At 38.5% G+C, this 13,698-nt stretch overlaps 1 protein-coding gene across 5 annotated transcripts in view; it reads right to left on the reverse strand.

Moving 5' to 3' along the window:
• Positions 1–13,698, reverse strand: part of LARP4B (La ribonucleoprotein 4B) — a 57,187-nt gene that overhangs the window by 10,175 nt on the left and 33,314 nt on the right. For 4 of the 5 annotated variants that reach the window (XM_069006447.1, XM_069006448.1, XM_069006446.1 and 1 more), the window contains 9 exons: positions 13,511–13,592; positions 12,902–13,038; positions 10,463–10,566; positions 8,577–8,687; positions 8,032–8,085; positions 7,465–7,674; positions 4,375–4,481; positions 3,641–3,895; positions 2,168–2,213 (listed from right to left, as the gene is read on the reverse strand). In XM_069006447.1, coding sequence (XP_068862548.1) covers positions 2,168–2,213; positions 3,641–3,895; positions 4,375–4,481; positions 7,465–7,674; positions 8,032–8,085; positions 8,577–8,687; positions 10,463–10,566; positions 12,902–13,038; positions 13,511–13,592 — 1,106 coding nt within the window. The remainder of the gene's footprint in view (positions 1–2,167; positions 2,214–3,640; positions 3,896–4,374; positions 4,482–7,464; positions 7,675–8,031; positions 8,086–8,576; positions 8,688–10,462; positions 10,567–12,901; positions 13,039–13,510; positions 13,593–13,698) is intronic. The other variant, XM_069006445.1, reaches the window with a different exon arrangement.

The raw sequence follows: 13,698 nt of genomic DNA on the forward strand, positions 1-13,698 counted from the left end.
AAAGCAATCTTTGAAACAGTTCCTATTTCGAAAAGGAAAATATGAGGATATAGTCAAGATGGTGCGAATGTAAGAACAATGCTTCTGAACAAAAAGAACAACAGACACAAGACTACCTTCGAGGTCATTTTACAAACTACATGAAATGTCAAAACAATTGTGTGGAAACAGGGAAGTAGGGAAAGAACAAATAAATACAGAGGCAAGAACAACTGCAACCCCCAGGACTGCTACTGACCCAGCACTACCCCCAGGAAGAGTGCTACAGCAATGGTGACTGCAAATCTCCAAAACTGAAGTCAGATGACCTGTCAAAGGTCAGGGAGAGTGACTACACTTATCCAGCTCAAATTGCAAGAGGAACAACTCGAATTTTTAAAAGTCATTCTTCAAATCACAGCACTCGCTCTTCTTAAAGAAGACTGAAGTTCTGCAATAGCAAATGCTTCCATGTTACAAACATTTAAAGTTACACAGTTGAGTCCTAAAACCCTCAACATATTAAGAGTGGTATTAACATCTTAAATGAGCAGGATGAGTGGGGACTTCAATGGATTTTAAGCTAACTGCATAAAACTTCTCAAGTTAACTTCTTGTAAGTTGAGTAACCAGCTTTTGTATATAGCCTCAGCAACAATCTGATCAAAAAATTTCATGCTCTTTTTCATGCAAACATGCATACACTCTGTAATTTTTCCTTTAGAAAGAAAAATCTTCTAAAGAAGTCATTACTCCATTCAAATACAACTGGTTTTAGTGATGTCCTGTGTACACTAATTGCTACAGCATTACACAAGAATTAGGATACTGGATTCAATTATTTCCACAATCTGAAGGGGTAAAATTTCAATCTTTTGCTTCCAAGTACACTTCCTTGCAGTGCATGCAGCCATGGGTGTACAGCAGCTTCCACCTCTGCTCAAGGTGCAGCACTGGACACTACAAACTAAAGATGCTTGGTGCAGAAGAGACTGGAAGGAAGCTGGTTGTACAGGCTGCAATTACAGCCTGGTGCTGACAGACGGGAACCGTGGGTCTCCAAAGAAGTCACATCTGCAAGCTTTTACATTCAAAGTTCAAATAATCTTTGCAGTCAGCTCCATCAGAAGTGCTGCTCTGTTCAGTAAGAGCATCCAAGGTAATCCTTTCACTCCAGTCACTCACATGCCTAACCTGTACCATTTCCTTGTTATTTTAAATACAGAAGAAAGTTAATAGGAAAACTTCACTCTAAAAATTCAAGCAGCTTTGAAAGGGCAAAAGGAAGAAGTACTGGGAATCCTTCATGTAATCTGGTCTCACTGCCTCTGGGAAGTTTGATGAGAACTAAAAGGAAGGAATCACCTGCTAAACTTTCCTGCTCCTTTATCCAAGTTCACTAAGGCTACTCAACAGCAGGAGTCACAAACACACAAATGCAATGATTCCAGACCTTTAGGAAAGTGTTATGGCTCATGCAGCAGTATTACTTCACAATTGTAACATGAATTAGGAAATAACCCGGTTCAACTTCACATATATGCCATCTGTGGCAAAAACAAATTGTAACAAAATGACCAGTTTTATCACATCAAATCTTAAATCCTACAAAAACATGTTTTTTCTCTTCTACATCTAGTGCTACATCAAAGTATCAAGGCTACTTTGGTATTAACCTTGAATTCCAGTTTACCAAAACCACAGTATTTCAATAGTGTTAGCATACCCTTACCAAGTGGCACTTGGCATTTAAGAAAATAAACTTCATAACCACTTAAGAAAATGACCACTTCATAATGCATAGCAAAAACATTACTTATGACACAAGGTTCTATAAAATGTTCTTCAATGTCACCATTATTGATAATGAAGTATCAAGTGTTTTGAACTTCAGTTTAGCTATTCCTGAACGTGAACATTGGCATGTTGAAAAAAACTGAGATGGGAATTTTCTGCCACTGTAAGAGTAATTTTAACTTTTCCCTGACTTCTGCATTAATGGAAAATCTTCTCTGATACCCGAATGCAGTGAACTCATGTTACTAATGAGCTGTTATTATCTTTAATCAACTGTGATGTAAAACTGCTTGTGCAGTAACTTATGTCACCTGCTACTCCACGATAATATCCATACTAATGCCTTGTTACCCTATTTTTATTAGGGACAAATAAGACCATGAACACTCACTGTAAACTTGTCCTCCCTTTTCTTTCGGTAGCCATATGAGTTTTTCCTATGGGAAAGAAAGCAGATATCAGAACCTTGCCTATAAGTGGATGGACAGCAGCTAATGAAAACAGAAGAAATTAATTCCAATTGCTATTTCATCCATCTTCATTCTACACAGGTTATTAAGAAATGTTTTAGGGAAAAATTCCTAGCAAGCTCTCATTAAAATAAAGGTATAGATCTTATGCAAATCAGCATAAGAATACGCTAGTTACAAGTAATTCCTGTGTTAAAAGTACCTCAGTAGAGATTTTATGTAAGGATTAGACAAAACATTACAGTATCCAAATAAGGGGTTTAGGATTTTTTGTACACCAATATAACTTCTCAAATATAGCTATTTCCAATCCAGGTAAAGCTCCTTCAAAACACTTTCAGCACTTTGCCCCCAGCCCTGCTTCAGGTAAAGCCCCCTCCAAGCAGCAAATTTGCAGTGCATTCTAATTCGAGTTCAATATATTTTTTAAGTTTTTTGTTTGTCTTTTATTACTCTACATGTATTCAATAGTGAAACATTAAAATGTAACTAAGTACTGACTATTCCTGTACATTTTTGTAGTCTATAGTTTGAGCCATCTTGTTTCCTGAGTTCTTAATCATACTTTCATCCATTAGTTATAACACAATTTGGTAAATTAGATTTAGAAAGGTATTACAACCCTTGCACAAAATCCCCATTTAATTTTGCAATGATACAAGTCTAAAATAGGATCATGTGTGAAACACTTGAGTTATCTTCCAATTCAGTGAGTCATTCAAAATGTGATTTACTTAGAGACATAAATACAACCATTATCAAAGCTGCAGACTACTTTTATAAAGCACTTACTAGAACTGCATTTATAAAAATTCCAGTTCTCAGCTCTCCAGGTAGTTGGTTGTGGTTTTTTGCTTGGTTGCTTTTAAAACTACATAACAATAGTTCCCTTAGCTGCCTGCAGGCATTTTTCCTCCCTTCAAACCAATCCATCATCTTTGTTGTTGTGTATGCCCAATTTGGTCAAAATTCTGATCTTTCAACTTAAGAACTTAAGAATGAGCACTGCTAATACAGGTTCAGGTGCACAATCTACAATGCTGAACAACGGAATGCACAGAACTTCTTCATTAAAGTCAAACAAATAATATAAGAAACTTTCTTGCACCAGATGAGAAAGGACAGAGGATTAGATCTTATGGATCTTACAGATCTAAACTGTTCATCACTTGCCAATAATGATTTTCATCCGGTAGGAAAGTATCAAAGTCCACTTTGCCTTTGTTCTGCATTTAGCACTTTCTGTGAAGTACTTTGCAAGATTTTAGGTTTGAGGAGAGAGTCTCAGTTTGAAGCAGTACTGAAAATATAACGATACCACATCTCCACTAAAAGCAGTAGTTCAGAAACAGCAGTACTTGGCTGTTCAGAGGACAACTACGGAGCACACTCACCTTCCTCTCCCTAAGCCAGGGGATGAGTCAATGCTGCTCTGCTCCATCCGTCCAGTTCCCACTTCCCTCTTGGTGTAACTGGTGGTAGCACTCTGCATCCGTGTCCTGCTTTGTCCCGGCTGCCGCGTCTGTGGACTCCTGACGCCATTGATTAAACGATCAGCAGAAAAGTTGAATATTGTAGGACTGTCTAGAAGCCCAGGTCCCCTTTCTGCACTGGGTATTGTATGTCGTATATGTGACTTGCTAGGATTCCTATAAATTCAAAAGTCATTTCAACATACGCACTATCAGAGATCTTCTGAGGCCTAAGCCTATTCACAGAATTCAGAAGTAAGATCTTCAGTCCTTTATCACTTATTTCATTTATAAGAATGATCAACATTCATTGTAACAGGTCATGTGAATTATCAAAATTAACCTTTTCCCTGTCTGTTTTCAACTAGACCTTTACTATATGAATAATCCTGCTGATGACATGTCATCTCAGAATATTTCAGCTGAATACCCTAAATCACAGAACAGACAAGTCCTCAGCTTTCAGACTGTCCATTTACATTTCGAAACACTACATCCATTAACAACAGGAGCACCATCTGCCCCTTCACCTCACCTTTGGCAACAGGTTCAGTTTCACAAGTATTCTAAAGTTAGCTGGTGTTACTAAAATAAGCAGATGAAAACCCCATATGCCAGATAACACAACAGTATTGTTAAAAGATAGATTAACTTGCCTGTTCCTGGGAGGATATTGTCTGAGTGTTGTCAGTGGAGAAGCAGCAGGCTTGAAGGTTGGAGATGTGAACCCATTGATAAATCCAGTATTTGGAAATGGTGTTACCTAAAAAAACATATTGCATGCTCACCATTATAAACAAACTGAGTATTACTTTTCCTAACCCTGTACTTTTTGTCATTCTGTGCAGGACAGTACTTAAAAGATTGGCTCAAGCAGAAACAGAGCATCTGTCTAATGCCTTGTAGCTAACTTACAAAATTTCTGAAAAAACTCCAAGCCTCTGTATTTCTGAGAAGTCAGCCACTACACATATTCAGCTTATGATAGTTTAAGAGGATTGAAAAACATCAAGCCAAAATTCCTGGCTGTAAGTTAAAAAGCTCTCCTCCTACTTCACACCACAGTACACATGACTTTGGAGTAGAGAGACACCTCTTTGTCAGAGCCTCTAATTGACACTGCCTGTAATTGTTTCTCTTATAATTTACATGTGAATTCCTCCCTAAAAAAAAACCTCAACAACTTCTTTTTAGTTCCTCATTCTACTTCCATTTGACATCTAAATAAAGCCTAGAGAATAAGTGGATGTTAAGTGGAACTCTGATGCTTTTCAGATCTTACCACCTTACTCTACACATGAAACACTGTCTTCTTGTCTGAAGAAACAACATTAGCAAAAGATTTTCTGGGGTGGGTGCGTATCAATGTCTTGTAGTAACAAGATACCTCAAAACCTGAAGCATGTTCAAAGTAATTTTTCCAACCTTGCTAGCACACTTGTATCTTTTTAATTTAAATGTATAAGTGAGTTGCATTTAAGAAATGTTACTATTAGCACCAGCAAATGCTTGCTTGTCTTCTCACCCTGAAAATAACTACAAGGCAGAACAATAAGACTCCTCCTACGCTCTATTAAATGATGAGAAACAGCTAGGATTAAGACCATTTTCTATAAAGGTACATTTAAACCTGAAAAAGGTTTCTTGCACAAGTTAAATCACTGATCAATGGAAAACAAAATTTAGAACCAAAGCTATATCAAACTACTGCTAGCCTAACTTAGTATGCATGACAGCAAATGCTACCTCAGACTCCACAAAAAGGCCATTAAAAAAGGCCTTTTAAAAAAGGCCTTAAATAAAGCTCCTCAAGGAACAAAGTTTCATCAAAGTAATGCTTTCTAGTTTAAGAGTTACACCTTAATGTAAAATTCCACCAAAACTAGTAAGCAACCACTGAATCTGAAAAATGAGAAGACACTGAACATATTGGGGGCACTAGCAATATTCAACCCTTCTTTCTTTATAATGATGTGATCTTTTTGAAGGAAATTTTTTTTTTCCCCATTTTCCAATAATACCAGAAGCATCTCCACAGAAGTCATCTGGCTCAAACATGCTTTCTTTTCAGTTTCTTTTTTTTTTCCCCCAAGAAGGACAAACTAGATCTTTTCTCAAATACTATTAAGTACGTGATGAAGAATGAGGTAGTTTTAGAATCCTGAGGACATGTGTTGCCATATCCAAGTTTCAAAACTTAAATGGTATGCCCACACTACTGGAGTATTCAATCTCAAATTAGAGATGAGAAAAAGCAGTCTTTATGCTGAAGCAGAATAGAGAAACTTTGCTGTATTTTCACACAAGTCTCTACATGCAAACTGCAACCCTGTCTCATGAAAATTATTGCTGTGTCATGGTTCCTCATGGTCCCTGTTCTCCTCTAGTGATTTCTATTCAAATATAGCTCTTCCTACAAAAGAATCAAGAAACATCACGTTACAGTCATGTACATAAAATGCAGCTAACCAATGACAATACACTCACTGCAAAACAGTGAAAGGCAAAGCCCAGACAGTTGATTTCCTGTTTTGACTAAGAAAAGTATGAGATCTTTAATGCTGACAAACTCATAATGTCTTCCCCAAAGGACAGGACTAATAAGCCTTCTTTAAAACAAAAAGTTACAGGATAACATAAGGCGGATACACAGTCTGCTCTGCCTGAACCTGTGACTTACTAATCTAGGTCTTCTATACCATTCCCATGCAGCTACTTCAGCATCCCAGAGGAAGACTGTGCAACACCCAGTCTTAGTTTATCTACAGGAAGATTCACATTTATTGCTGCTTAACAAGGCAGCTTTCTCCTGGAGTAACACTGCTCGCTCTGTTACCTTCTCTCCTCTGCATTCTTCATCCCTCCGAGAAAGCCTCCCCCCTGCAAGGGCTCTGGTTCCCTTCCCTGTGTGTGAAGTGTTTAGCATACCAACTTTTTAATTAGCTCATGGTTCAGTACAGAGGATGTGTGCTCAAGTTTGTTCAAGGACACTTTAATCCTCTGCCAAAAAAAACCATCTAAAGAACTTTAATTTTGAGCATTGCTCCCCTCATTTCTTTGAGCCACAAGTAAAGAGGCATCTCCAAAGGGGAGAAAGAGGCTCCAGATAGGAAACCTGAGCCTCCCAGTCATTACAGGAGACCACCCATGTATTTTTAAGGTAACAAAGGCCAGCTAAATGGGGCCAAGGTAATTCTGATGAGACTGTCACAATGGAGAAGATGGAAGCAGCATTGCAGGACGCAGTGGATGTCTCATTACAGTATATAAGGATTTATTGCTACCACCCTAGCTTCAAGGCTTACCAACAGCCTCTAAGAAAAAAGCAATTGAAAAGTGATTTTTGTAATTAGCAAAAGCAGTTTTAATTGGCAAAAGAGATGTTACTATTGGACAGAAAATATTCTGCTTTAAGAATATGCCAAATAGGGCAATTCAGCATGCTAACCTAGAACATAACTTCCTGCTAGAAGATGAAGACAGCATGGTATCTTGACAAACCTTTACTAAAGAACTGCCTCAAAACCTAAAAGGTTTAAGAAGAGAATCACACTCCTCAAAGTCTGAGACCAGATACAATTTTCAAATAATCCATCTTGTACACCATGGGAAGGATTTTGAAGGACTGTTTTTCAAGAGGAATCAGAATCTTAAACTCCCCCCTTCAGGATACGTTTCCTACACCTCAATAAAAAATAATACCAGCTTTGAAAAGAACACAACTGTTTCAGAATCCAGAGACTTACCAATGAAGGGTCAAGGTAGCTGTGTGTGGCTGACCAGGTCTGTGGGCCAATTAAGCTGTACAGTGGGAAGTGCTGCTGGGGACTGTATACTGGAGGTATGTAAAAGGATGTTGTGTAGCGCTGCTGCGTGTAGAGGTTCATATCCAGAGGTCTATATCCATTCTTTGGCAAAAATGTGTTTATAGCTATTGCCTTTGCTTTTATCCTTGCCTGCAAAGGAGATTAGATTATTTATTATAGAAACTTTCAAATTAAGTCAGGATGGTTCAAACTAGCAGCTCTCAAACTTCTACTGGACACTTATCAGCCACTGCTTTCCCCCTCAAGGACGGCAGGAATGTACTGAATGCTTCCCTCCTCCCTGATGCTGGGCTGGATATGCCACTGCCAGAAACGAGGAAAAGGAGAAATGAACACCTGGTATGTGCTACATTTCGAAGCCCACCTCCAGGTCAAATGGCTACTGAGATTGGACCACTTAAGTTTGTATTAGAAAACACAGTGAGCACCACAAAACCCAGAACATACACATGTGCCCCACCCCTAACATCATAAACCTCTGTTTACCTTAATCGGTTTTCCTTGGAAAGTCTTCACTTCTTCTCTAAGGTATCTGTAAGCCTTTAAAAAAAAGAAATTATTACATTTGTCAAATATAATTTAAATAAAGGAAACTTAAGTTTTGACAGGCTAAACCTAACAGTAATTCTTGGAGTGTCTGCTAATGTTACAGTATAGCAACCTCTCATACATCATCTGCATTTAGCAACATTAAACTTATCATTCAGTGCTTCAGTAGCATTAAAACAAGACTAACCATTATGATTGAAGCATTTCAATGTGTCACCCAAAATATCAACATTCTCAGTACAAAACAATCACAGCTTCAGCCAGGAAGCCAGGATATGTGAACAAGACAAAAAACATTTTTATGTTTAATAGTTACTGAAAACTGGATGCTACCTAAGGGGAAGCATTACTGTTTCACAGTTCGGGGTATTTTTCTTTTTAAGTTGTTACACATTTGTAATACAGTTTATGACCTATCAATTCACCCTCATATCATCCTTTTTTACTGTTACATTCTAATATGCTTAAAAAAACAGTGTTACCTGCTGTGCATCAGCTTCCGATTCAAATGTGATGAACCAATTGTCATTATAGGCAAACTCACAGTTGATGAACTTAGGCAAATTGTCTCCTTTGAAAAGTGCTTCAACCTCCTGGGGAAAGTAGTTTGATAAAGAGGTAAAGGGAGGGGAGGAAGGGGAAGGATGGAGAGAAGAAAACACCAATTTAAAGTACAAAACTCTAACACTCCAAGAAAGACAGAAAGCACTGCTGGGCTTACAAAACAGAACAAAGTCGCTCAGTACACCTGCAGTAGCGTCAGCTCTCTCTCCCCACTGGAAGGAATTCAAACTAGCACTGTCTAAGGCCATACTGCAAGAGGAGTTTAGCTGGGAGCTATTTAGGCCACAGAGAGACATTTAAACTTGGCATCAAGTGCAGAAAGATGTCTATTTCTTGCCTGTCCCCAAAACCATGGAGCCACATGAAAACCTGTGCATAAGGCATGGGACAGGAAAATCCTCCCCTTTCAGCAGAAACCTGCAGATAAGCTTTAACTCAAATGTCTACAGATGCATGTATTTGAAATAGGGCTTATGTTGCCTCAAACATAACCAGCTAGTTTCTATAGAAAACACACACACTGGACTTAATATTTGTTTTAATTCATTTGCATTTTTTTTTGGTTTTGTCATGGATTTGAGCTGAGCAGCATCAAAAGGCAACATAAGTTGGGAGGCATTACAGCATTTTGGAATTTTGCTGCTTAAATAAAGCCTGACTCTGCTGTGCCAGGAAACATAGGCTATTAGATCTGGTTAGTTAAGTCTAGATTTTTCCAGTTTGACAAATTTAAATACAATGTATAAACATTTCACTGGAGACCAACTCTTCTGAAAAAAAAGACTCCTCAGAACTTTGTTGTTGTCAAACATTTAAGAGTGACCATCCAGTGCTAATATATGCAACCTGACAAACTGATGACAGCAAAAAAAATTTTTTTCTAAATGTACCATACTAAAAGCTAGGCAGTCTTTGAAATGCTACATTTCATTTGGAAAGCGAGAAGTAGCCACTATTTTTAAGCTATATACATAGCATATGTCCAGCTTCTTCCCTCCAATTCCTTTTAGCCTTTTGTTTCATGTTTCTGTTTTCTAAGGCCACCTACTTTTTTGTTATCAGTTCTATACTGCAGTACTTCTGATTTTTGTATAAAGGTTATCAAGAGCAACTCTTTCAGAATCTTTAGTCTTCCCTGTAAAATTAAATAGAAGAGAAACTAAAATATCTACCCATCATCAAGAATCTGCGCCTTCTCCTCCTTTGTGAAAATTCAAGATGGTTTAATTATGACCCCATAATTTTTTCTAATCTTTCCATTAGTTATAGTCCCTGCTTCATCAGAGTGGCATTGAGTATCTTTCAAAGAATGAAGTTCTCCAGTCTTGCACTCATTCCACAAGCCAGTGGAGATCCTTAATGACTTATTGACACCTCTCACCTCAGCACTATGGAAATGTTTGCAAAGCTTTAACTGCTTTACTTGAACAAGCCAAGGTGCAACAGTGGCATTTTCTAGTCTAAGACTTATCTTCTTTCACCCTTGTCTATTTATCCAAGGATCTCAGCACCATGTGCATATAGATAAGACAAAGTCCAAGAAAATCATGGTAACTCTACCAAAGACAGCACTATCAGTTTCTCAGCTCTCTGCAGAGCTACAGGTTCTACCAGAGTCTTCCTATGAGCAACATACTTTATCAAAAATACTTATTATCCAAACAAACACAACAAACTAAGTGTAAGAAGCGTTGTTAGAAACTAACAGTGTAGTAAGAAATGTGATGTGCTTATTGAAATCTAGAAGAAATCTAACTTCCAAGTCCGAAGGGAAAGATGTTTTTTACTGAAAGGAAACACTTACTTCAATGGGAGTAGATTCAGGTACTTCACGTAAAATCACAATACAGCGATTCTGATTTGGCCGAACTTTTTCCCCCTTCTCATCCACTTGAACTAAAGGCAACGCTAAGAGAGAAAAGACAAAAATGCATTTTAGCTGTCAGCAAATGTAGTAGCTTTGCACTCCAAAAGATGCTGTCAACACAGTTTTACAATGCAGAACATCAAATATTATTGAACATTAAGAAACAAGCAGACAATGACTGATGACACTTTCAAACATATGAACCAAGCAGACAAGTTTCCTTATCACATCCACACTTTTCCAGCCTAGAAAATCCCAATTCATTTGTCTTCTTCTAAAGCACACATTGAGTCATGGTTGTTTGGGGCTTTTTTCTTACCTTAGTGGTAATGTCCAGTAGTATCTTCTGAGAATTTAATCAAAGAAACAGAATATCAGGTTGGATCTCAAAGATAATTTGGTGCAACCTTTCTTGGTAAAAGCACAATTTAGACAGGATGGCCCAGCACCCTGTCCAGCTGAATCTTTCAAGTATCCAGTGTTGGGGAATCCACCACTTCCCTGGGGAGATTATTTCAATGACTGATTGGTCTCTTTGTGGAAAATTTTCCTCTTGTGTCCAACTGGAATCTCTCCAGGAGTAACTTGTACCCATCACCCCTCATCTCTACCATGGGACTTTTTATATAAAGGGATCTTCCTTGCAACATGGCCATAAGGTCTGCCCGGAGCCTTTTTTGTGTCAAGGCTGAACAAACCCAGTTCTCTTGGCCTTTCCTCATACAGCAGGCTTCCCAATCCTCTGATCATCTCTAGGGCCCTTCTCTGGACGCAATCTTCTCCTCCAACACTTTTTTGTGGAGTCAGGACTAAAACTAACACAGTATTCCAGGTGTGACCTAACAAGCTCTGAGTGGAATAGTGACTCCTTTACCTCTGCTGCTCTTATTGATGCAGCCCAGCATCCTGTTGTCTGGTCCAGGTAACTTTCCACAGAGCTGCTCCCTAGCCAGGTAGAACCCAGCTTTGTGCTGTACTCCTTAATTATGTTTTCCAAGGTGCAATACCTTACATTTATTCTATGGAGCTTCACAGGGTTCTTGTTAGTCCACTCCTCAAGCTTATTCAGGTCTTCCTGGAGGGTGGATCTCCCTTCTGAAGTATCCACTTCCCCACTCAGTTTGCTATCATTGTGCTGTTTAACAGAGGGCAAATATTTTCCTTCTGTTTTTGTTCATCATTTATGTATCTGAAAAACCCCTTCTAGTTTTTGACAAAACTTGTAGTTCTGGCCAAATTCAATCTGAGCTCAGCTTTTCCATTTTTAACTGCATCCCTGCATACCCTGGCAATGTCCTTGTAGCTCTCACCAGGTATTCATCCACTTTTCCATCTCTCATATGCCTCTCTCTTGTTTTGAGCAGACTCAGAAGCACGGAGTTAAGCCAAGGGGGTCTCTTGATCCGCCTACTTCCCTTAAAGGGGATGAAATGTTTTTGTGCTTCCAGGAGAGAACTCCCAGCACTAGTATAGTTAGCTCCTTTATCCTCCATGGAAACTTCCCACAGAATCCCTCCCAACTGTGCTCCGAGCAAGCTGAAGTTTGCTCTTGCAAAATCTAAAACCTTAGAAACACTCAGGGTGCTCAGCACAACCCCAGACTCCACAGTTCTGTGATTCCTGCAGCCAAGGCTTCCATTGAGATATTACAAAGCAGGCTTTCTTAGTTTTTGAGCAGTGAGTCCAGCAGTGCCTGATTCCTGGCTGGCACATCTAACACTTGTATGGAGAAACAGTCCTCTGCACATTCCAGAAGCTTGATGGATGACATGAGCTGCCGTATTGTTCTTCCAACAAATATCTAAGCCATTGAAATTGACTGTAAGTACCAGGTTTGGCTGACCCAAAGCTTGCTTAAGTCACACAAATATTGCTCTGGTGGCCTTATTGTATTGGTTTAGGTCAGTAGCAGATGCCTACTGTAAGATCCCCATTGAAACAACTCTCCTGATCTTGACCCACAGGCACTCCGTAGAGCTTCCACGACTGATGCAGTTGATTTCTATACATTCAAGGTTCTCCTTAACAGAGTGAGACTCCTCCATCCCTTTTTCCCCACCTGTCTTTACAGAACAGTCTAGAGACATCCATCGTGATCCTCCAGCCATGTGAGTTGTCCCACCACGTCCCACAATTTAAACTCATTAATTCTTATTTGCACAGCTCATTATTCAATACTGGGAATGCAAAGCAGCTTTGGTAAAACTACAGTCCTGTAACTGTGATGGTCTAAGCTGCTTGGGCTACTTAATGCTTTACAGAAAAATAATGGCATTTTACTGCAATACATTAAGAAAGGAAGAGAAGAAAAATTCAGATTAATAATTCTACACCAACAACCAAAATGCTTTCTAGCACTGAGGAACTTTTACTTACATCTCAGCACTTCAACAATCAAATCCATATCAGTACTGAGTTTCTTGACATGATCAAGGTTTGCTACTGTCATTATTGGCACATACTGATCACTGTCCATCTGTGATATAAGGTACATGTCACTGGCAAGATTTTCTCTGTTGGGAGAAAAAAATATAAATAGGAAAATGTCACAGATTAACTGTCCAATAAATTTGAGATAAAAATTCATCCCATAATAGAAGGCAGATTCCCTCAGCATTTTTGCTAATTAATGAAAATCGTTGGCTTAAACAAAGCTTACTAAATGGTTTAAGTTACACAGTTTTAATTATGACCAGTAAAGATCACAAAAATTCACCTGATCTGCAATTGCTTGTAACTACTCTCACTTCACACCAATGTATTTGCTAGTTTATGCACTAGGCATAGAGGTTTCATGTAAGCTTTAAGAGGTACATCAACACAATACTCTGAAATTTGTGTGTTACTTGTGTTACTTTCCCCAAATTCTCATCCTTTCCACTCAGTTTTAAGTAACAACTAAGAAATGTATTAACATACATCCCAAGTTAGGCACTGGATCTTGTTAGTCATCCTTCAGTTTGGTACATTTAGGTAAATACATACCTAGATAAACAGAATTCCAGTGTCTTTTTCAGTAATTCTCGTAAATCTTCCTGACCTTCTGGCTGCAACTGTTCATTTCCACCTAATAATTAAAATACTTCAGATTAAAATGTAGTTCTGCTATATTACACAATATCTATTTTAAACAAGCCATTATGTCTATTACTGACTACATAACTAGTAACAAA

The sequence above is a fragment of the Aphelocoma coerulescens genome, chromosome 2 (assembly GCF_041296385.1).
Source record: "Aphelocoma coerulescens isolate FSJ_1873_10779 chromosome 2, UR_Acoe_1.0, whole genome shotgun sequence".
NCBI lineage: Eukaryota > Metazoa > Chordata > Aves > Passeriformes > Corvidae > Aphelocoma > Aphelocoma coerulescens.